The 24,578-nt window shown below is 49.9% G+C and overlaps 2 protein-coding genes across 5 annotated transcripts; one reads left to right on the forward strand and one right to left on the reverse strand.

Moving 5' to 3' along the window:
* The first annotated feature begins 3,953 nt into the window (after positions 1-3,953).
* On the forward strand, positions 3,954-14,345 carry TRIM41 (tripartite motif containing 41). Of its 4 annotated transcripts, none has more exons than XM_084885224.1 (7): positions 3,954-5,516; positions 6,301-6,357; positions 9,482-9,577; positions 11,367-11,630; positions 12,163-12,185; positions 12,323-12,450; positions 12,855-14,345. In XM_084885224.1, exons 1-7 carry the CDS (start codon positions 4,665-4,667, stop codon positions 13,457-13,459), a joined length of 2,025 nt encoding a protein of 674 aa, XP_084741350.1. In that variant the 5' UTR covers positions 3,954-4,664; the 3' UTR covers positions 13,460-14,345. The 4 variants fall into 4 exon arrangements, with proteins under 4 accessions (XP_084741350.1, XP_084741351.1, XP_084741352.1 ...); XM_084885225.1 differs by having other exon boundaries at positions 3,955-5,516; positions 11,400-11,630; XM_084885226.1 differs by lacking the exon at positions 6,301-6,357 and having other exon boundaries at positions 3,955-5,516.
* A 1,587-nt stretch (positions 14,346-15,932) lies between these two features.
* Positions 15,933-20,287, reverse strand: RACK1 (receptor for activated C kinase 1). The gene is made up of 8 exons (XM_084885280.1): positions 20,042-20,287; positions 18,921-19,092; positions 18,328-18,475; positions 18,026-18,121; positions 17,556-17,666; positions 16,991-17,131; positions 16,313-16,423; positions 15,933-16,048 (listed from the first exon to the last, which is right to left on the reverse strand). The coding sequence occupies exons 1-8, from the start codon at positions 20,148-20,150 to the stop codon at positions 15,983-15,985; spliced, it is 954 nt and encodes a 317-aa protein (XP_084741406.1). The 5' UTR covers positions 20,151-20,287; the 3' UTR covers positions 15,933-15,982.
* Between the last annotated feature and the right edge of the window lie 4,291 nt (positions 20,288-24,578).

The following is a 24,578-nucleotide window of genomic DNA, read 5'->3' on the forward strand; positions in this document are numbered from 1 at the left end:
TAAAGGATATTTTTACGTTCCTTTATGTGCGGGGGAAATGTAGAGGCTGGAATGTGTGGGACAACGTTTCACAAAAGATCAGCTTAACATCGAGGATAAAGAGACTATACTGAAGATGAGGTCTCAGATAAAAGGCATCTCATCTCTTTCCTGACTTGACCTGGACACCAGGGGGCGGCGCTGAGAGCGCGGAATCCCGACCTCTCCAGCACCTGGCACCTCTCAGGACTAAGGTTTGGACTGAGGAACGTCCAGGGCGAGTTCATCTGGGGTCCCACTGCGGCTTCGGAAAGCTACTTGCCCTTCCTTGGTCTTCCAGTAACAGAGGCACCGGTCCGTGTTGAAGGTAGGCAGGCGGGTTTCAGCCAGTGGGATGGAGGCCTGAAGGTCCTCACAGTCTGCAAAAGAGAAGACTCCCAATGTCGGACTCAGACCCACAACACGGACATTAAGAGCCTCATACTCTACTGGGTGAACTAGCTGGGCAACAGCTAATACTCTTCGTTCTGTCTCCAGAGACCAAGCTCAGACGCAGGGATGGGATACACTTTAAGAACCAACTGTACAAGCACTATGGAGCGCCCACCTGCGCCCGGATCCATCCCTCGACGTGGGAGAGATGGCCCAGCCGGCTTCTGAGGGAAAGATCAAAAGAATGGCTGACGGAGCAGCGGCTGCCAGGCTGGGAGCGGCCAGGCCCGGAGCAGCCGGGTCTGGTGCAGCCAGGCCCAGAGCAGCGGCTGCCAGGCTGGGAGCGGCCAGGCCCGGAGCAGCTGGGTCTGGTGCAGCCAGGCCCGGAGCAGCAGCTGCCAGGCTGGGAGCGTCCAGGCCCGGAGCAGCCGGGTCTGTTGCGCCAGGCCAGGAGCAATGGCTGCCAGGCTGGGAGCAGCCAGGCCCGGAGCAGCGGCTGTCAGGCTGGGAGCGGCCAGGCCCGGAGCGGCCGGGACCGGAGCAACCGGTCCCAGAGCAGCCGGGTCGGGTGCGGCCAGGCCTGTAGCAGCCACAGCCAAGTCCAGAGCAACTAGGTCGGGAGCGGCAGTGACCAGACCCGGAGCAGCTGGTTGTGGAACGAACCAGAGCAACAGAGGCCAGGCCCGGAGCAGCCAGGCCCGAAACAGCTCGCTCCTCGCCTGTACCTGCCCAAGGCTGCCTCTCAGACATGGCTGGAAACTTTTGCGGGAACTTGAGGGTCTGCTGAATCAAGTGATGAAGGCTTAGATCTGGATGTGTTGAGTTAGTATAGCGCTGGGGTGTTGATCTGTGAGCGCCTTGTGTGGGGCCTGGATGAGGCTGGTTGACCTATTTGGAAATGTCTTTTGTGTGAAGTGTATCATTGGGCATGTGGAGGTATTATTGATATGAGAAAATGCTAAGTAACAGATTTACTATCTGAAAAGGGATTTACTATCGGGGAAAGGGAGGGAGGAAGAGACTGAACATAAACTGTGCACCTATGGATGAGGACAATGGGGGATGGGGAGGGGGCAGAGGTTGGGGTGGGAACCTGGTGGAGGGGGGAAGAAATGAGGAACCTTTGTAATAATATAAACAATAAAGATTGATTAAAAAAAAAAAAAAAAAAAAAAAAAGAACGGCTGAGATTCAAGACCGGAATTTACACTGCGAGCACCATGGAGGGGCCGCTGTGCTTCCGCTTCAGCCCCCGACTACCTGCAACAGAGATCCAGATACACACGTACTCGCGCTTCCCCAGGTGAGAGCCACCGGTCCTCTGTCTGAGGGGGCGAGGAAGGGACTGCAGAGGAAACTAGACCAAAACGGATCATTGTTTCCGCCCGGTTTCGAACCGGGGACCTTTCGCGTGTGAGGCGAACGTGATAACCACTACACTACGGAAACCGCTGCTCTGGACGCTCGTCTGACACCGCTCTGAACCTACCCGTGGCGGGAATGGCGGGGGAAGAAAGCCAAGCTCCAGCGGACAGTGAGCTCCCCGCACCCGCTGCCCAGCCACGCTCAGTTTTTTGCCACAGCAGCTCCCGCGGCTCCCGGATCGCCTCGGGTGGCCCGCCCGCCAGGGCTCTCGGGCGGGGCCCACCCCCTTGGAAGCACAAGTCCACCTGGAGCTCCCCCACCCGCACTCCGGAGCGCCGGCACTCGCTGGGGATTCTCTATCCCACGCAGTCTTTTTTTTTTTTTTTTTTTTTTTTTTTTTTAATTAAACGACACATTTAAAAAAAAGCTTCAAGTATCACAGTATTTTTCCTGCACAAATAATCTATTTGACAGAGATGCTAACAGCAACATCTAGTAGAGTGCTACAACCTGGACACGATTTTCTCAAGTAAAACCAAAACCACAAACGCATTCTGAGCCGCTGCTCTGAGACTGGGACCCCAGGAAAACAGATCTCGAGGCATTTTGGATCTCGCGGAGCAAGATGGTGCACAGCTGACTGAATCGATGGCACTTGGAAAGTTTTTTTCTTTAAGGTAAATACATTTATTTGGTTCGAAATTCAAAAGACACAGAACGACATACATGAAAAAGTACCCTTCTCATCCCGGACCCTTGGCATTCCCGGAGAATATCTGCTACGGTATTCATCCAGAGGGTAGACGAGGGGAATAGCCCGTAGCTAAATCTTATTCTCTCTATGTGCTAAGCAGCATTCTGTCGCTTGGCATGACATTAACTCTGGTTGCACAAACAAAATCCTCTAAGATAGGAACATTATCTTTATTTCATGAGTAAACACAGGACTATAAAATATCAAATACATTTAACATTTCCCCCTTCTCCCTTTTTTAGATGGCAGTACCCTCTACACTAGGGGTGTCGAACTCAATCAGAGAAGGGGCCAAAATCTAAAATCCAGCCTAAATCGCGGGCCGAATGGTTTACTGAACAGTCATAAACTTACAATGTCATAAACTGACAGCGGAGTGCAGTGATGACAGCGCGGTGCGGGCCACATTGCAAGGCCTGGCGGGCTGGATTTGGCCCGCGGGCCTTGTGTTTGACACATGTGCTCTACACAGTTGGGGGCCTTGCTTTTTTTTTCACTTTATACGTATTGAAGTGCACGCTCCCTCCCGGAGCTCGCCCGCGCCTATTCCTTCTCTTCTCCCCAGCCTGCACCTCGTAAACTCCATGGGTCCTTACCAGACCATTTGAAGTCAGGAGAGCAATGGGCGCCGAGCTAACCGCCTTGAACCTGCCCCAAGGTCCCTTTTCCTTTGACTCCGCAGGGAGCTGACAGCATCCCCGCCTTGGCTCACTTATTTCCCATAGCATTTCTGGAAAGCCAAAGCAGAGCACTTGTTGCTTCTAACCTTAGCCCTTCCTTGTTTCACTGTCCCCAGCTTTAATAAACGTATTCTTTCTCTCTCTCTCAAAAACAAACAAACAAACAAAAAATTAGCTTGTTGACGGCCACGCCTTTTTACACTACAGTCAAGTGCTCCATCATGTGAATGTGCATGCAATGACTTGCCACTCACTATCCTTTTACTGGGGTGCAGTTAGGAAAGTTCCTCTAATAATGCGAGGCGACCAGACGGCAATTTCTTTCTTTCTTTTTTTTTTTTTTTTTAATATATTTTTAATTGATTTTATACAGAGAGGAAGGGAGGGAGATAGAGAGTTAGAAACATCGATGAGGGAGAGTCATCGATCAGCTGCCTCTTGCACACCCCCTATTGGGGATGCGCCCGCAACCAAGGTACATGCCCTTGACCGGAATCGAACCCGGGACCCTTCAGTCCCCAAGCCGATGCTCTATCCATTGAGCCAAACCGGTCCCGGCACGGCAGTTTCGAAATGGGTGTGGAAATGCCACTGGAGTGCAGAGGTGGGGAAGTCTCTGGTGCCACCCACTACACTGCCTCAGACCCCGCCCCGTGATGGTCACCGAGGGACGCACCGAGTCCTCAAACTCCAAAGTCCTCTGCCTAGAAAGGCCGGAAATACTTTAGGACGCTCCCTGGGGCCCGCCCCTCTGCTTCCGGCATCAGCTGTGAGCAGTGCTTGCTGCAGTCTTTGGTGCCCGGCCGGTAGGATGGCGCGGCTGACGCGGTCGTAGCACAGACAGCGGACGGCCACAGAGGGTTCCGTCTTTTCCCGAAATTTATCCCCAGTGGTGGGGGCTGGGAGTGGCCGGTCTTTCTGTTTCTCCGTGTTGCTCACTCCCCCGCACCATAGAGATGTGGACCTCCATCGTCCTAGCCCTCCCGCTCTCTTCCTGAGTGGATGCTAGAGCGTCTCATCGTTTCCTGTCGTCCGCCTCGGGGCGGGAAGGGAGCATTGCGCGATCGCGGAAGGAACTCGCTAGTTAAAGTGGCTTGGCAGAACCGGAAGTATTGGGAGGGAGAACGGAAGTGAGGGGGCGGAGCCAGGAAGTGAGGAGGGGCGGGGGTTTATGAGGAGGCCCGGAGAGCGTTGGGGGCAGATTTGCACTCAGGGCTGCCTGACGGGCTTGGCAGTGGCGCTCAGATGTGTCCTCTCCCGTGGCAGCAGCACGCTTGTAGCCTGGGAGAAGGGGACTGTGTGGAGGGTGAGTTGTCGGGAGAACATTTGTCTACCTGCGCTTGAGGCAAGGTGTGGAGAGACAGGGCTGGGGGTGGGGCCGGGTCGTCAGGGTGTCTGAGAGGCTAGACCCCTCTCAGCTCCCTACCTTTTACGCTGGCTGAGTGGACACTAAGATGGCTGCCGTTGCCATGGCACCCAATCCTGTGCAGACCCTGCAGGAGGAGGCGGTGTGCGCCATCTGCCTCGATTACTTCACGGACCCCGTGTCCATCGGCTGCGGGCACAACTTCTGCCGAGTGTGTGTAACCCAGCTGTGGGGAGGGGAGGATGAGGAGGACAGGGACGAGTTAGACCGGGAGGAGGTGGAGGAGAATGGAGGAGGGGAGGAGGAAGTGGAGGCTGTGGGGGCCGGTGGGGGCTGGGACACCCCCATGAGGGATGAAGACTATGAGGGCGACTTGGAGGAGGAGGTTGAGGAGGAAGAGGAAGGTGTGTTCTGGACCGGTGGCATGGGCGGGTCCAACAGGGATAACATGGACAACGTGTGGGAGGAGGAGGAGGAGGAGGAAGACCCGGACTACTACTTGGACATGGAGGAGGAGGACGACCAGGACTACTACTTTGACATGGAGGAGGAAGACCCGGACTACTACTTGGAGATGGAGGAGGACGAAGAAGAAGTGCTGGAGGAGGATGAGGAGGAGCTAGACCCTGTCACATCACTTCCCCCGCCTCCAGCCCCTCGGAGGTGCTTCACCTGCCCCCAATGCCGAAAGAGCTTTCCCAGGAGAAGCTTCCGCCCCAACCTGCAGCTGGCCAACATGGTCCAGGTGATCCGGCAGATGCACCCAGCACCTGGTCGGGGGAGCCGTGGGAATGAGCAGGGCATTTGTCCCAAACACCAAGAGGCCCTGAAGCTCTTCTGTGAAGTGGACGAAGAGGCCATCTGTGTGGTGTGCCGAGAATCCAGGAGCCACAAGCAGCACAGCGTGGTGCCATTGGAGGAGGTGGTGCAGGAGTACAAGGTGAGAGAAGTGGAAGATGGGAGTTTAGTGGGGGAGGAGAGGAAGTTAGGAGCTGGGAAAAGGAAATCCCCCCCCCCCCTCCCGCCGAGAATCTCCGGTAATGGCGAGGTGATTCTCCTTGTCACCAGGGTTAGAGGGAGAAGGTTCCAGTGCACAGACAAAGTAGACATAGTGAAGACCAGGTGGATTGGCTTTCTCAAAGGAAATTGGGCAAAGCTGGTGATGCCATATCATTGGGCTGTGTCTCCCGGGGAGGGGGTGGGGGGGAACCACCGCTCTTTCTCACTTTCACAGTCCCTAAGTATAGAAGTGCAGGTGACAGGCCCCTAGGGCTTTACCAATCTCATTTTCCTTTGGGTGACCTTAAGTCTCTCCTTGATTGAGACCCCTGGAGATGGGGCCTCAAGGAACAAGAAGGGCTCTGAGGAGTAGGCACATAACTCCTAGCATCAGACTCAGAGGCTCTGAATTTGCCTTCTGATAGGTTCTCCACCCATCAGGACTGATATGGCTTGGTTCTTCCCTTGAGGACTTATGCTTCAACTGCAGCATTGTGACGTACTGGCCAGAACTTCTTACCTTTCCTGGGAATTCAGAAAAAAGGGAGAGACTTAAGTTTCTGAATGTCTTTGAATTTTATTTTCTTCAGGATTAAAAGTTAATATTTATTAAACATATACTGTGTACTCCAGTATATTTATACTAAGCATTTTTCATGGACTGTCTCATTTAAAACTCAAAACAACCCTGTGAGTTTGATATGGTTTCTATTCCCATTTTACAGATCGGGAAACAGAGTCAGAGAGATTTAAGTAATATACACAGGGCCACACAGCTGCTAGTAAGTGATGGACTTGGTTATGACCTACTCCCCTATCCTTACCCCATCCCCCCACCCTGGTCTATACTGTTAACAAGGTCACTACTATTTGGATGTCTTGTTTGTTTGACTTTTCTGACATACAACTTCATCTTGGAGTTTGAGTCTATTTTGCTTAATATCTTGCCCCCTACTTTTGATCCTCTTTTTGGACATTGGTAAAGGAGAGTTGGCTGTGAGACAGCCAGCACAAATATCACTACTTAGAGAAGGCCCGGTTGTGTTTGAAGCAGTGGGATGGGGAAGAGGAGAAGGTAGCTTCTATGTGATTGGCCCAGAACTTTTTTGTTTTATGACTTGTGTTTTCATATCTCCTGATTCCTATGAGGTTACCATTTAAGTATTATTGTTGCCCTGATTTTAGAATAGTGAGTTTAGAACTTTCTCAGCTATAAGTCGTATAGCTAAGACAAACCAAGATCCCTTCATGACAGGTTAACTATTCCTTCCACACAGTGATTGTCAAACCTGGCTGATTGGCTAAATTACTACCGTGTTTCCCCGAAAATAAGACATCCTCTGAAAATAAGACCTAGCGCATGGAAAGATAAGACATCCCCTGAAAATAAGACCTAGCACAACTTTGGGAGAAAACATTAATATAAGACACTGTCTTATTTTTGGGGAAACAGGGTAGTGAGTATTTTCAATAGAGTGAACTTTACCACTAGAGATTCTGAATCAGTGATGGGAGACTATCTTTAGGAAGCACAGCTGTGATGGAACTCATTGCATTAGTAATATCACCTGCTTTTTTTTTTTTTTAATATATTTTAATTGTTTTTTTACAGAGAGGAAAGGAGAGGGATAGAGAGTTCCAAAAGAAACACTGATGAGAGAGAAACATCCATCAGCTGCCTCTTGCACACCTCCTTCTGGGGAAGTGCCCGAAAACCAAGGTACATGCCCTTGACTGGAATCGAACCTGGGACCTTTCAGTCCTGACGCTCTATCCACTGAGGGCTCACCTGCCTTTTAGGCCATGCAATATTAGGGGAAGTTGCTAGCTCTTTTTGTTGTTCTTTTTTATATCCCCTCAGTTCCTAGTTAATTCTAAACAATGTGTAGCCAACTTGGTTAACTGGATCCCAGGGTGGAATATCCATGAGCATTCCATCCTTTTTTCACGCTTCCCTGGTAGGACTTCTGAAGAGTTTCTGAAGCTGGATTTTAATTTGTGTTAACCACATCTATTGAATTCCACTCCAGTAGGCTCTGCAATTTGGGGAGGTCACATAGACACAAATAATTGGACAGTAACTGATCAGCAAATGTCAATACATAAGTTTTATTATATTGAACTAATTTGAGTGATTCCCTTTCTAAGTTATAGGCTATTTTACAGACAAGTAGTTTGTTTTGTTTGGATACATACACTGACTAGCACTGGCTTGGCATTGTGTTGTAGAAATATTTCTTTATTGAGTAGGTAGTAACATACAAATGCTGTATAAATAACGCTCCAGAAAAGTTAAAGGTCCTTAAAAATTTTTCTTACATAGTACTCTGGATTTCTGCTTATGAATTTTTAGTCAACAATTTAGGAAAAATACTAAGTGGAAAATTTAAGCATCGTAAATTCTGTATTAATAGAATTGAAATTATTGACACTACTGGACATAAGTGGAAAGTGATATCAAAAGGCAAAATTTTGTGTAGTTTATGCTGTTTTCATGTTATGGATCGATTGTAATCTTATTATTATTATGATTTTTGTCTGCAACACTATCTGCAACTATGGCCTTTTGGCCTCACTGGCATGGCTCAGTGGTTGAGTGTGAACTAGGAGGTCACAATTCGATTCCTGGTCAGGGCACATGCCCAGGTTGCAGGCTCCTATCCCCAGTGGGGTGTGCAGGAGGCAGCCGAGCCGATCAATGATTCCATCATTGATGTTTCTGTTTCTGTCTCCCTCTCCCTTCCTCTCTGAAATCAATAAAAATATATTAAAATAGACAACAAGAACAATGACCTTTTGTACCCTGAGTCAGTAATGTCTGTAATTCAAGGGTCATTGTCATGTTTTCATTGGCAGCTTAAGGCCTAGGTAGGGAACACTAGGTGACATTTACTGATCTGTTGCTATATACCAGTCACTGTACTAAGCATACTACCCAAGGGGTAGGTTCTACTATTCCCAATTCCCATTTTAAGATGAGAAAACTGGAATCATGGCTTGCTTCAGGACACTTGGCTGCATTTAGGATCAGATTGGAGTCTAGGCTTGAGCTTTTCTGCCCTGTGTTACCCCTAAAGGAAAAGGAGGGATAAATGAAGAAGACATAAAAAAGGAAATAAATAGTTTGGGTTAATCTCACCCATTTTGGTCTCTATCAGTCCTTTAAAGAAAAAGACTGGTACAGATGATTGGAACACAGAGCTTAAGTGCATAGTTGTTGTGAAGGCTAAGTAGGAGGAGAGGGTTTTGGTTTTCATTCAGCAACTGATTGAGTGGAAGAGAAAGCAGAAGGACAGGGAGAAACACAGAAATTAAAGTGGCGACCCTGTCCCCAAGAGCCCCTGTCCTGGGAAAGGCAGGTGAACTTACAATGATTACAGTGCCTGGGAAGCATTATAAAGCCAGAAAAAGACAAAATATGGCTCAAACTAAGACTGTAGAAGGAGTAGGCTAGAAATGTCGAGGCAGTTAGAGTCTCATACTTCGCAAGTGGTGGTGAACGACTGGTTTTTTTTTATCACATGAAAATAATCAGAAAAGCACTTAGAGATGAAAGTAATGAGGAAGGTTGCTATGAGGGGCCGGGACCACAGACAGGAACATTCAGACGGGAGGACTTTGTGTGATGAGGTGCTCAACCAGGCACACTCCACCGGAGTGTGGGGCTCTCTAGTCAGGATCCCACCTTTAGAAAACGCATCCAGGGCTGTGGACATGAGTGCAGGTGGAGGGTTGGAGCCTTTGCCGTTATCTGAAGAGAAGGAAGAGGAGGATGGGAGGATGATGCTCATTTGATAACTGGGATGGGGATCAGGCTCTGAGACCAAACCCACTGCAGGGAGGCTGGGGGAAGAGCAGGTGCTTCTCCAGCCCAGGCCATTAGCCTTCCTCTTACTGTTCCTTCAGGCCAAACTGCAGGGGCATGTGGAACCTCTAAGGAAGCACCTGGAGGCTGTGCAGAAGATGAAAGCCAAGGAGGAGAGGCGGGTGACAGAGTTGAAGGTGGGTGAATGTCCTTGACAGGCTGACTGGCTCTGTGGTCAGGGCAGGGAGGATGGGCTGCCCACTCGCACAGTGGTGACGAGATCTCCTGAAGAGGGGCAGCTAAAGCCTGGGGGAGAGGTAGACACCCTCCTAGGGTCCTGAGGAGAGAGGGGCCTTAGAGGGTGATGAGTTATATACATTCCCAGATTCCAAAATGGCAGGAGGCCTGGCTTGGGGAGATTGGGTGTCTGGCTCAAGGCCACAGAGCAGGCTTACCACTCAGGACATTTAACTCCAGAGCCATTGTCCCACCATGCTGTGCCCATCACACTGGGTAGCAGAGGGCAGAAGGAGGCAAGCCAAAATCCATAAAGCAGCCATCAGAAGCCCCAGATCCCAGGATAGGTGGCAGGGGGTAGGCAGAGCAGCCCTGAGCATGGGAGGGGGCCAGTGGAGGAGATGAATTAGTGAATGTTAGGATTGCAGAGACCCAATATCCTCTAGTCCAGTTTCTCAGCCTTTTTTCATCAGTTCTCACCTCTCCCCAATGAGTATTTTAGTTATTTCCCCCCCAATTACCACCCCTTATCCCGTCTGTTTTTATAAGGCCACTAGGCACTGGAATGGCCTGATGCTGAGCTTCAGATACCTGGTCTGAGACATCCCTCCTGTCAGACCTCTTCCCCCATCTCTTCTGTGCCTGCCACCCTGGCTGGTGGCAGGACCTTGCCACTTCCCAGGGCCTGTCTGTGCTTGTTGCCACCTACACTTTATATACATTCCCAGATTTAGGGACTCTGCTGCTGGTGGCTGCCTTGCACCAAGTGGTGGGATCTAGGTCTGGGAGTTGGTCTTGCCTCCAGCTTGTTGTTCAAATTGAGTCTCTTGTGCTCCTGGTGTGCAGAGAAGTAAGAATGAGTCATTGGACACAGAGAAACTAACTGTTCACTTCACCCATTTGGCCATTCAGGACTTTCTTCCCCCCTCTGCCTATCACTCTTTGTCCCAGGAACGTCTCTAGCTGATAATACATGGGCAAAAGCCTGTCCACCATCTGGGATTGCCCAGCTCAGCAAATGGGTGGAAGTGGACAGACATTTTCTCTTATAATAGAAGTACCTACATATTTTTAAAAAATATATATTTTATTGATTTTTTACAGAGAGGAAGAGAGAGGGATAGAGAGTTAAAAACATCGATGAGAATCTTCGATCAGCTGCCTCTTGCACATCCCTTACTGGGGATGTGCCCTCAACCAAGGTACTTACCTTTGACTGGAATTGAACCTGGACCTTTCAGTCCGCAGGCCGACGCTCTATCCACTGAGCCAAACTGGTTTTGGCTTGATTACTGATTTTTTATTTATTCATTTCATAAGTTCTTACCAAGCACCTATTCCATGGTTGGCACTATGCCAGGGCGCAAGGATCCTGTAGCAAAGAGTTTATGGTGTAGCGAGAGAAAAGATGTTAAAGGGTACTCCAATGTTAACACAACATTTCTAGTTGAGAGCTATGCCATGAAGAGACATTGATTTATGGGGGTGGTCCTGATTTAGATATGGAGGGAGGGAAGGCTTCTCTTAGGAGATAGTAAAACTTAGACCTAAAATGAGTCAAGTTGGGCAGCCAAGGTAGAGAGAAGCATAGCAAGCAGAGGCGGGTGAGTTTCGGACCAGTGATGCCTGGTAAGGCTGGGAGTGGGAAAGGGGACAGATGCCTCTTTCCATTTGGGATATGGGGCTCCTTTGCCTTGGATTGAGGGGCAAGAGTTGCCAAATTGGAGGTTTATGTTTCTGTGTGTTGAGGTGGTATCCACCATCCCCTTTGCATCATCCCAGAGCCAGATGAAGTCAGAGCTGGCAGCTGTGGCCTCAGAGTTTGGACGGCTGACAAGGTTTCTGGCTGAAGAGCAGGCAGGGCTGGAGCGGCGCCTTCGAGAGATGCACGAAGCCCAGCTGGGCCGGGCGGGAGCAGCGGCCAGTCTTCTGGCTGAGCAGGCTGCCCAGCTGAGCCGCCTGCTGAACGAGGCCCAGGAACGGAGCCAGCAGGGGGGCCTGCGGCTGCTCCAGGTGAGCAGGGTCCACTTCTCTGTCTGCTCCCCAGCACCCTGTGTTTGACACCTGTCCATAGCAGCTTTTTTTTTTTTAAACTGGGATGAATCCACAGGGATTTCTTCTGAAGACCTAAAGGTCTTTTGAGGCTGAAGACAAGAGTTATTGTAAAATGTGGTGTGTGAGATTATACCTAATGAAAATAAAGGAGTTTCAGTTGTAGGAGGGTTTTAAATGAGAGTTGAGGAAAGAATTTTTGGCAGTGACATTCTGAAAGAGATAACCAAGTCATATTGTGAAAATTAGTTTACCGGGTTGAAAATTCTATTCCTAGGCTCACAGCAGGAAGAGATGAGCTATGTGTGCTGAGGCACAAAGATGAGTGAGACGGATGCATGTTTATTGAAGGCCTTGAAGTGCTTTTTCTCACTCCCTGTTTATGTTCAGTCTTTATGGCTAGAATCAGGCAGGGAGAAAGGAGCCATCCCTGCACAGCTGACTTTCTCTTTGTCTTTCTCCCTCTCCTTCTTTGTGTTTCTGTTATTCCCAGGACATCAAGGAGACTTTCAATAGGTGTGTTCTCACCCATTATTCTTTGTAATCTAGTGGCATCTGGTTCCCCATCCCCTTTTGGCTATCCTGCCCCTCTCCTCCTCTCCTTCCCCTGGGAATATCATGGTCCCCCCCCCTGCCTGGTCCCCTTCCTCCAGGTGTGAAGAGATACAGCTGCAGCCCCCAGAGATCTGGTCCCCTGACCCGTGTCAACCCCATAGCCATGACTTCCTGACAGACGCCATCGTGAGGAAAATGAGCCGGATGTTCTGTCAGGCTGCTCGAGGTAGGGAGGTCACCTGTGCGACCTTCCTTTGCCTTTACCTTCACAGACCTGAGAGTAGGTTCTGAGGGAAGATTGGGGGCTGAGATGGAGCAGACTACAGGTAGGCCATCTGGGGCTTCAAGCCAAGACTGCTGTCCTAGCTCAGGTAGGTGTTGGGGAGAGTGCTGGCAAGAAGAGCCAGGGCCAGAGGGAAGACCTGTCCAGTGTCCTGGAAACAAGAATAGGGAAAGTGTTAGAACCTAGAGGAACTTGATCCTGGCCTTTAGGAAGGGGTGGGACACTAAGGACTGCTGGGGTCCAGAAGGTGAATGGGGGGAGGGCATTAGGAAAGGCTGAACCTTGGAGTTGGCTGCTGATGGGCAACAGTGGACCCATCCCTGGTGAATTTGTCCTCTTCCCACAAGTGGACCTGACACTGGACCCCGACACGGCTCACCCGGCCCTGATGCTGTCTCCTGATCGCCGGGGGGTCCGCCTGGCAGAACGGCGGCAGAAGGTTGCTGACCATTCCAAGTGCTTCTCAGCTGACTGCTGCGTACTGGGGGCCCAGGGCTTCCGCTCTGGCCGGCACTACTGGGAGGTAGAGGTGGGTGGACGGCGGGGCTGGGCTGTGGGTGCTGCCCGAGAATCAACCCATCATAAGGAAAAGGTGGGCTCTGGGGGTTCCTCTCTGGGCATCGGGGATGCCAGTTCTTCCTCGCGCCATCACCACCGCCGCCGCCGTCTCCATCTACCCCAGCAGCCCCTGCTCCAGAGGGAAGTGTGGTGTGTGGGCACCAATGGCAAACGTTACCAGGCACAGAGCTCAACGGAGCAGACACTGCTGAGCCCAAGCGAGAAACCACGGCGCTTCGGAGTGTACCTGGACTATGAGGCTGGGCGCCTGGGCTTCTACAACGCAGAGACTCTGGCACACGTGCACACCTTCTCGGCTGCCTTTCTGGGCGAGCGTGTCTTCCCTTTCTTCCGGGTGTTCTCCAAGGGTACCCGAATTAAGCTGTGCCCTTGATCAGCCTACCACCCGCTGGGGCCCCTCTGGTCAGCACTGGTGGGGCGGGTGGTGGTGGAGGGTGGCCCAAGTTTTGGGGCTAAAGGCTCCCTAAGTTTTCTGCATTGCTTTCTGCTCTTCCTTGACCCCCGGTTTCCCCTATAGGAGCCTAAGAACCTTTCTGGCCTCCAGCTCTGCCTCACCTGCATGGGTCTCTGCTATCAGCTGCCTAGTCTTCCCTTCCTGTCCACCCAGGGACCAAGTTTGAGTAGGGGAGGGAATATCTAATTTTATTAACTTCTCTTTATCCATCCCTGCTTTTCAATCTTCACATCAGTTCCCAGGCTTGAGGATTTTGGCAAGACATGACTATCCCTATTCCAATTCCATTTTCTAATGGAAGTTTATGGAATTTGGAGGTTTTTTGAGGGGAGGCAGGCTGGGCAAAAGGTAGAGCTGGGTAATAAAGAACCATCTCCACTGGGAAAGGAAGGACTCTAAACTTTCTTCTATCCCAATTTCTACCTCCACAGACTGGCCAGAATCTAGTTTCAGTGAGATCTGGAGTGGTAGACATGATTGAAACCACATACCATTATCCCCCCTACACCCCTCCATAAATTATTCTTACCCTTCCCCAAACCACACCCTACCCTCTTCACTGTGACTCCTTTCCCCTTTGTTCAGCGGAGGTTCTTATTTCCATCCTCTCATGTCTTGTTTCATTTGATGAGCTCTGATGGGGAGCAGGGTTTAGGTCCCTAGGAGTGCCTGGGGTGTATTTTTCTAGTAACCCTTTGCTTTGTGTCATTTATCAGCTTTTGTCCTGTGCTTTGATGGCCCAGGTCAATTATGTTCCTGGGGAAAAGGGAAGTTGGGTTGTGGAAATAAAAAAAGAAAAAAGTTTTATTTGCTTTTTTTATGGAGTCCATTCCTTTAGATCAGGGGTCTTCAAACTACGGCCCGTGGGCCACATGCAGCCCCCAGGGGAGTCTGATCCTGCCCGCCAGGTTTTTTGGGCAGTGAGCGCAGCCGAGGTGTTACAGTAGGAATTAGTAGTTCATATAGTCCGGCCCTCCAGCTCTCTGAGGGACCGTGATCTGGCCCCCACTTTAAAAAGTTTGAGGACCCCTGCTTTAGATGAACAGAAAACACATGAGGTCCTGTTTAGAGATTGGAACATAAACCCTATCATTCCTCCCATTTGTACGACCTACCTACTTTATTGGCATACTCTTCAGACTACTTTAGAGCATTTGCTGATTGCTATCTCCTGCTGCTTTGATGCTTTAGGATTGTTTCCCCGAGTTTCCACACTCCTGGCTCAGGCCCATTTTCAAAGTATAGGTGACTATATCTAGAAATCCCATGGAGCTGGAGATAAAGCTAGATGCTCCATTACTGTTAGCTGAGGAGAAATGGAGGGTATCCATATGTGATGAGAACCTAATATGTGAAGTGTCTGGTCAACTGTTCAACCAAAGCATATGCTAATAACATGCGAAAGCCACTCAACTACTGGCTTTGATGTGTACTGACCACCATAGAGTAGATTCGGAGTAGGTTAGCTTGCTGCTCAGGTTGTGAAACCAGGACTGGGCAAGATAGGCTGGACACTCTGGAGCCGTCCCATGGTCCCTCTCTGACCCTAATTATGTTCCTGGGTCCAGTAGGGTCCCTCAGTCTGGCCCGAACCCTCACAACCTGACCCCTTGGGGGATGCCGGTGAGCCAGTTTTGGCCCAGTGCCGGAGGGCGCCAGGTGCAGGAAGGAGCTGCAGGCAGTGTTGGCTGTGGACTTCAGCCTGATCCCAGCAGCTTACCCTGGGGGACACCTAGGCATAATTCGTGCACCAGGCCTCTAGTGTGTCTGTCTATGTATGTATACGGGCTATTTTAATACCAGTTCTGTGATTGAGTAATTCCAGACCACTGTATATAATTTTAAATCTCCTGTATGGGAGGAGTGAAAAGGATTTAGGTAGTTCTTTTGGTGAGTTGACTTGCCTTTATTAAAAAGTCTCTAGCTTAACAAAAAACCCAATATGAAGTAGACTATGTTAACAACTGGAGTTTCAGAAAGTTTTTTAATCTTCCCTTTGGAAGAAAAACAAAATGTACCTGTTAAATTCTTCGCGCATGTGTGTGTGTTAAAGAGAGTTGGACCTGGTCCTGGCTGGTGTAGCGGCTCGGTTGGTTGAGCCTTACCTCATGTACCCAGAGGTTGCAGATTCAATTCCCAATCAGGGTATATGCCCAGGTTGCAGGCTTAATCCCTAGTAGGGGGCATGCAGGAGACAACAGATGGATATTTCTCTCTCCCTCAAGTCAATAAAAACATTAAAAAGCATTGAGGATCTACATGAAATAGGACATTATGAATGGGGGTACCCAACATGGTCTGACTTCTCCCTCTTCCCCAAAGCCTTGTTTACTTGGCATTTGCTTCCAGAATGGAAAGAAGCAGTTTTTTTCCCTAATCAGAGAAAAGACGCTTTCTACAAGCCAGAAAATCATTTTATTACTAAAGCTCTGCCATATATTTCTAGCGGGTGCCGATGGTCACCTGCCACACTCGCACCAGGTTGTCTGTATAGCCAGCAAAGAGAGTCTGCAAAGGAGAAATGAGTGGTGTCAGGGTAATGAAACTCTAGTCCCATTAGATCCCCAGTCTTCTAACTACATTATGGGTGATTATTCCTAGAGGAAGAACTAATATGCTTGTAAATTGGTCAAATTAAACTGAACTGAAAGCAGGTAATCACTTCCCTCCAGACCTGCAGTCACCAACCTTTCGGGACCTCATGGACAGACCACCCATTGGTGACTGCTGCTCTAGACCACCATCTTCCCGCTAAATGGTACACCTACTTACTTGGCCATCAGCAGACCAGGCCAGAGAGGTACACTGGGGTGGCTCTGCCTTGCTGCTGGTACTGATAACTTCTTGCTTCAATTCATCTACAATGATCTTGCCTTCCAAGTCCTGGGGAAGGAGCAAAATGGAGGTAAGGCAATTCTTTGCACTTTAATGCCACTGATACTAAACGCGCACACACACACACACACACACGTGCACACAAAAAAACAACACCCCCCCCCCCCCCAAAAAAAACCAAACAGAAGACAGAAGTGCCCTCTCAAAAGCCACTTTATACCTCAATAATTTCAACAGGATATTTTTGCACTCACACTTGGCAATGCCTAGAGACATTTTTGATTGTCATTAAGGGAGTCTACTATAGGCACTTACTGGTGAGTAAAGACCAGTTTTGCTGCTGAACATCCTAAAATACACAGGACTACTACACCCCTCTGTCAAACATTCAGACAAAAATGTCAACTGCGCTGTGGTTGAATAAGCTGCTCTATTTAGCCATTCCTTTAAGTAGGCAAAGATCTAATCATTGTAAACCTAAACCCAGGAAATTTTAAGTAGCTTTTGCTGGGCCTCCACTGACAATCTGACAGCAATTGTTCAGGAAATCACCACATTGATGCCATGGCTTAAAGTATAGCCAGGTACCTGTCCTCAACTGCAGCCCCTACTCACCCAGATCTTGATGCTGGGGCCAGTGGCAGCACAGAGCCAGTAGCGATTGGGGCTGAAACACAGGGCATTGATGATGTCCCCACCATCAAGTGTATACAGATGCTTGCCTTCGTTGAGGTCCCACAGCATGGCCTGGCCATCCTGGGAGAGAGCAAAGCTGAGTCAGGGTAATGTGACCTCTTCCAGATGTTAACCCCAGCTGTCTCAAGATTATCTCAATTACCCCGCTCCTGTACCCTAAACTTCCCCAAAACCAATGATTGAAGAAGCATTATTTACCTCTATACCTTTCCTTTAATGCACCACCCAACTCACCAAAACTACCAAGAGTCTGTGATCTAAATCATACTACCGTTTGTTAGGTGAAATCCTAATGTCATCAATAGCTTTAAAAGAAACCAGATTTATTGAAGACCTATTTCTTTTGAACAGTACAGTATGCCTTCAAGATGTCACTTTCAGAAAGCAATCTTTGGAAATATTTTTTCTTAGATTACTATCTTATTGTCAAGTATTCTTTCTAAGACACTGTACCCATTGTTTAGGAGACTCCTGGCCCAAGTACCTTGCCTCCAGAAGCACAGAGGGATCCATCTGGAGAAACGGTCACAGTGTTCAGGTATCCTGTGTGGCCGATGTGATTGGTCTTCAGCTTGCAGTTTGCCAGGTTCCATACCTAAATTAGGGGTGGTGGTGGTCATAGATAAAGAACTTGGCCCTGGAGCTGTCGAGTCAGAAGAGCTCTAGCCAAACAAAAGGGCCTTTAAAACTCGTTTAAAAGCATTCCTGGATCTGGTGGCCATTTTTCATTCAGTGACCAAAAAAAGGCCTTGCTACTTGTGGACAATTAGGATTAAAACAGGCAAGAAATGCTCTGTTGCTTCATAATGGACTTAGGGCCATCAATTGGCTATTTTAGATAAACTAGGAAGAAAAGTAAACTGAGGGACAAATCTTTCAAAGTGTATGACCATCTGGGAGGAGGAACAACACATTCCAGCTGGCAGAGACCCTACGCCCTGGCTCTGAGCTCACCTTGACCAGCTTGTCCCAGCCACAGGACACGATGATGGGATTGCTGCTGTTGGGCGAGAAACGGACACAAGACACCCACTCTGAGTGGCTCTCATCCTACAGATGAAAATGAAATTAGGAAAAACCATCCCGTCCATGAAACTCTTGACCCCACTTCTCAGTTATAATGACAATCTGTTTTCTCATCCCCAAACCCAAACCTTCAAGATCAATGAAACTTTCATCAGATGAAGCCTGGGGTCACCACATAAGGCCCAGGTTCAGAGGGTGGGAGAGCACCATAACACGTGTCTTCACTTTACCTGGACAGTATATTTGCATACACCCAGAGTATTCCATAACTTGATGGTTTTGTCTCGGGAGCCAGAGACAATCTGCCGGTTGTCAGAGGAGAAGGCCACACTCAGCACGTCCTTGGTATGGCCCACGAATCGGCGTGTGGTGGTGCCCCTGCGAGGAAGGACTTGGTCACTGCCCAGACACACTTTGCAAGCTTCCAGTGAAGCTGCATTTCCTCACCAGCCCCGACGTGGACCTGCACACAGCAGGCCCTCGGTAAGAACCCGCCAGAGGACTCCCTTCAGAATTGCAGGACATGTCCTCACTCCCACCTGGGGTTGGCTGACAATGTCGCCTGTCATCACCAGGATCCTCCATTATGTTCCCAAGGCAGAACCTGTTCAAACTCTTGCCGCCTCAATGGCAATATCTGGCAAGACTACTCAACCAGACCATTCCTCAGCACTTTTATATAGAAAAAGAAAATCAACAAGGAGAGAGCGCAAGCACCCCGAGATCCCTCTCTTAGGTGCTCTCTGGACTTATAGTTCCCACAAGGGACGGAAAAGCCCATGGGAACCTACCTCCCCCCAGAGCTAAGAGAGCAGCTACTTGCGTTGTGAGATCCCAGAGGCGAAGGGTTCCGTCCCAGGAGCCAGAGAGGGCAAACTGGCCATCTGAGGAGATGACCACGTCACTAACGAAATGGGAGTGACCCCGAAGAGCACGCTGTGGGATGCCGTAGTTGGTCTCATCCCTGGTCAGCTTCCACATGATGATGGTCTTGTCTACAGGTAAGTAAAACAGGAAAGGAAGCTCAGTGAGTAATCTTACAGACCACTTGCTTACCTACTGGACAATTCAGGATGCCTCAAGGTCCTCGGTGGGTCTGCAATCTAACAAAGGACAGGCAGGGAGGGAAACTGCCGGCCCTGAGCACATTACCAGCCAAGGCCAAGTGACCAAGTGGGGCTAAGCAATACCATGAATTTAACCCAGGTGTGCCTAACTTCACCAGAGATTAGGGACGCTCTTTCCTGACCCAGCCATTTAAACATCTATTTCAGTCTTATCTGACGTCTAATGCAAAACACAGAAGCTCAGGTGTGGGAAGACTAGATGTGGGCTGCAGCAGTGTGCAGCTAGTCAAATCGCTTCACTCGCTCCCTGGTGGATGCTTTCACCGAGACCTGTACATGGACGCTTTCCGATTAAGCACCAGACACGATCAGGTCATCTTTCAGCTCTTTTGAGTGTGGGCGCAAACGGAAGAAGCAAGAAGCTTTCCAACGCACTCAGGTGCAGGCGAGAAGAAAACCTAAGACAAAGGGCCGGCTCGGGCCGGCCGGGGACTAGTTCCGCGCAGCCCCCTCGGTGTCCACCCACTTCCCATTGGGCAGAGGGCCGGCGGCAGCTCAGAAACAGCCTCTGGTTTTCCGCACGAGCACTCAGATGGCATGTTGGTGTCATCACCGCCCCGCACGACCCGTAGGCTCCCCAGCACTTAAAACACACCGGCGGGGAGGCAGGCAAGAAATAAAAAAAGCCCCCAATCCTGAAATCCTCCTGGCAGCCATTTGCTGACCTGTTTTCATGTCTGCATCCCGGCTGAGGCCTGGGCACAGGTCCGCACACCGCTTCCACCCAGTTTTCCCAGCCGCGTGCCACTGGCCCAGCCATGCGACAGGTATAACCTCTCTTATCCTCCAATCCTCCGCCCCGCATCTCAGCTCGTACCTCGAGAGGCGGACAGTATCATGTCCGGGAACTGGGGAGTGGTAGCGATCTGGGTCACCCATCCATTGTGACCCTTGAGGGTGCCACGAAGTGTCATCTGCTCAGTCATGGCGGTGGCGGGTGTGGGTGTCGCCGCAGCGACGAGGATGGACCTGGATACTTCAGAGAGAGCAGCAGCACAACCACCACCGCCGCAGCCCTGCGAGGAAAAGAGAGAACATCCCCCGCCGGAACCGGAAATACCCTCCCTCTTTGCAAAATGGCGGCCCCCATGATTCAATTCCGCGCAAGATGGCGGCGCCACGTAGAGTATAGAGCGAGGTGAAATGACAACACACCATACAGTGTAATTTGGTAACGTGTATAAATATTCTGAAACCAAGACCACCATGTTTCAACATGCTTCTCGAGTGCTGATTGGGACGTGAAGTCTGAGAAGTCCGGAAGAGGGACGTGCAGGCAAATCCCTGAGTACTGCAGGGACTTCCGGGTCCCTGCGCGCCGCGCCCCGCGTGGCCGCGCTAGGGGGTCTTAATATCCAGGGCGCAATTGTAACTGGCATATTTTAATGTAAACGGTGCCCAGGACTAATAAGCCCTAAAAGATTTCTATGCGCAGTGGCGGCTTTTCCCTCAAGAGGTTTACGTCCCGATGGTTTTGGGTGAGACACGCCGTGTCCGGAAAGACTGAGGCAAGAACGAGTTCCAGAGCGGGAAGCCGGGGCGAGGAGAAACCGGTGTGCGGCTGCGGGCCGCTCACCAGCGCGGATCGCGGGGGCAGGAACGGGGCGGGTCAGAGAGGAAGGTCTCCGGGTTCTGATCTCCGGGGACTCAGTCGAAAGCCGGCTCCGGGCCTAACGACCTCCCGGAAAGGCCCGGAGGGACATGCCCTGGACAGGTAAGCAGTTTATTAGGATCCCCTGGCTGCCTGCCTGCCGCCCTCCCTTTGAGCCGCTGAGCTTGCGGGTGCGTGTGCTTCCCACTGCTGCGCATCCCTGATACGAGAATGCTGGCAGCGCCCCCTCAAATGCTTATTTTTTAAATCCTCACCTGAGGATATGTTTACTGGTTTTTAGAGAGGAAGCGGGAAGGAGGAGCAAGACAGGCAGGCAGGGAGAGAGGGAGGAAGGAGAGAGCGATCCATATCAAGGTTGCCTCCCTTTTCACGACCGCCAGGGGGGACCTGAGGGGCTGACGGGGAATTGAACTCAGCCTTTAGGTCACAGGTTCCCAAACTTGTTTGTGCCGTAGACCCCTTGCCATGTTTTTCCGTTTTGGGTAGACCCCCTACTTACCTGATATTGATTTTTTTTGTAAATTTCTAACTGTAGTGAAGTTTAGTGTTAAAATTTAATAAAAAATAATGTACCTACTTTTCTCCGGCATTCTCAAACAAAATAACACTGATTCACTATAATTTGTATGATAAACTACCAGTTTATATTTTTTTAAATATTTTCTCAGCACTTTCCTATTCAAGATTCAGGAAACGAATGAACGTATTTTTCTCACATTCATATTTATAGAGTGACGAATTGAACAAGTCGGTGCAAGTTCGTGAAGCTTTGAGACAAAAATTGGCAAGAATGTTTACTGCGCGAATGCTTGTAACAAGATGATACTGGTATATCATTATGTGCAGGTTTTTATCCTACAACTTACACAATTTTATAAACATATGTAATAAATTTTTTACTTCATAGGTACTTTTATAAATAATTTATATGTTTTTATATTATAAGATAATATAATGTAAGTAAATAGGTACTATCAGTGTATGTTGAGATCCATTATCGTGGACCCCCATTTTCATTTCATGGACCCCCCCAATTTTTTTCCCGCTGATGTAGACCCCTTGCAGGTTGTCATAGACCCCTGGGGGTCGATATAGACCACTTTGGGAATCACTGCTTTAGGTGAATCGCCCGGCCAGGGCTCAAATGTTTTTTTAATGGGCGGGGCACAGATCAGGATGATGGCAGTTATATTATAGGCAAAATAGAGAATTGTGCACAAGTACTTACTTTTCTGTGTACTGAATAAATTTAGTTTCAGGCCTGCGGAATGAGGTGGGAAGTTAAAGTACCCACCTCACATGGTGGTGTGGAGAGTAAGTGAACTAAGACAGATAAAGCGGCCAGAAGAATGCGTGGCAGAGTAATGCACCGCTTACTTAGTGAGCACCTCTTGGGGACCAGGCCCTGTTTTAGGTCTTGGGGAGGTGGGACCCGTTTTTGGAGGTTAGATGGAGCTGGGGGAAGGGATATTGTGGGCAGGGAGCAAAGACAAGGAGATGTGGGACAGATACCAGTGGATATAGGGAGAAATTAATGTTCCACTTGGAGGGAAGGTATATGGGAGGAAATGTGTCTGTTGGAAAGAGCTGGAATGTTGGAGAAGCTGAGACTGAAAATGAGGTGGTGGTTGGGGGCCTCACAGCCTCAGGGAAGGACCTTGGCAACATGCTGGATGGCCTTGGGGAAGGAGGGCAGAAGTTAGGTGAGGGGCAGTGACAAAGCCGCCATAGGCTGTGGCTGCTCAGGCTTGTGGAGAAGGGCCATGATCCCTCCCTTGAGAGCACCTGATCCTCTGGTGGCCTGCAGACTCTCCTCCTTCCTCAGGGCTCTGTCCTGATTGCACCTCTACAGCTTGATGATTCATCCAGGTAGCCACCTGCACTCCAACCTTTAACTTTTCTAACACTGTGCTACACCCCAACCCCCTGTCTTTACCCACCCCAGTATCAGCTCGCTGCTTATGACTGGTCAGGCCAGGGACTCCATCTATCTGGGTGAGTAGATGCTCGCTGCGTAAGGGTTTCCCTGGCTGTTGGTCTTTATACGCAGAGGATTTCCTCTTTGCTCTTAAGAGCACTTGCTCCTCCACTTCCCAAAGACATCAATAGTCACATTATATTTTTCCCACTTGAGAAAATTCATTTGGTTTTTGAACTTAGCCCAAGGAGCCCCTGTGGAATCAGCACCCCTGAGACAGGGCCAGGAGCCCAGGTTTGAAATGAGTCTCCCAAGTCCCCCACACTCATGCTCAAGGGTGGAACCTTTCTGCATCGCCAGGCCCCTTTCCAGAGGCAGGCAATTCTCAGGCTAGCCCCTACTTCCCGCATCTTTCCCGCATTGTTTTCGAGAGCTAAACTCTGGCCACAATAGATGCCTTTCACCTCCCTCAGGTCTACGGGCCTCTTTCCGCATGGATCCCTCCCTCTGTGAGATGGTTCTGGAAGTGTCCCCTCTTTGGGTCTCAGAGGGGTCTTTGGACTTTGCCCTGGAGCACACAGTCCAAGCTGGCAATGCCAGTGGAGAGAGAGAAATGGAACAGAGTGGACTTTGCAGACAACTAGAGCCTGAGGCATTTGGGCTTCCCACTTTGGTGTTTTCCTCCAACCACTGCCCAGCCTCTCCTCCCTCCCTGGAGATGCAGGCCACAGTGCCTCTGAGGGACAATCTTGCGCCAAGGGAGGTGGCTCCCCAACGCTGGAGACCACTTTGGGTAAAGCTAAGAGTGGAGACATGGGTGGGACATCCTTTCCAACTCAGATTCAGTTGGAGTTAAACCCCACCCACACCTGCTTCCCCCAGTGGCTCTGTGGCTCACTGCTAGGTATATACAGGGCCCCCATCTGGCCCAGTTCAAGGGCTCGCCTGGACTCCTCACTCTCAATCAGGAGTCTGGATTCACTTGTTGTCCTCAAAGAGAGCCGAGAGATGAGCTCCTTCCATTGGGGTGACGTCCCTCAGCTGTGTGATGTATCTGAAAATGAGCTGTGCCTCCATCGCGTCCATCTCATCCAGAACATCTTTTCTCTAGCCTCTTAGAGGTGGAAGCCTGCTGGAGGACCTACCTGGCCTTTGGGGAAAATTCCAACTGTATTCAGAGCCTCCTCCACCCCTAAACACTCTTTTAGCCAGACTCTTTTGGTCTGGGCTCAGCCCCACCAATCCACCTGGCAATTCAACTGGGTCTCCCCCACTTGTTAGAACCCCTGGACTTGCCCCTCTCTCATGACCCTATAGGCATTTTCTCCATTCCACACAAGGTTCGAATCCCAAGAGGAGATCAGAGAGGTTCTTCTAAGGAAATCTGTCTCAACTTTCCTTTTCTGGAGGGAAGCCCACAAGACCTGCATAGCTGGGAAGAGCCCCTTGGACTTCTTGCCAGAGGCCCGTGATTCCTTCTCCAAGGAGCAGAGACCTTCATTCCCTTTCTGCCAGCATGCTGCATTCCCAGCACAAGCTAAAGAGTCTGGCATGTGGAAGAGTCTAATCTTGGTGGCCATCCTCAGACTTAAATGGCAAGTGACTAATGCAAGGGAGGATGTTCAGGAAACAGGAACTGCACAGGGAAGAGGCATACAAGTGGTATGCATGCAAGCTTGGGAGAGATGTTTTCAAGAGAAAAGGGAGGAGAGAATGAAACCAGAGGTGGTGCTAAGGAAATTGGAATTTGTCCTGAAATCAAAGGACTTTTTTTTTTTTTTTTTTTTTTTAAGGATTCTCATCTCTCCTGCCTAGACTTGAGTT

Source organism: Pipistrellus hanaki, assembly GCF_964339955.1.
Source record: "Pipistrellus hanaki genome assembly, chromosome: 5".
Taxonomy (NCBI): domain Eukaryota; kingdom Metazoa; phylum Chordata; class Mammalia; order Chiroptera; family Vespertilionidae; genus Pipistrellus; species Pipistrellus hanaki.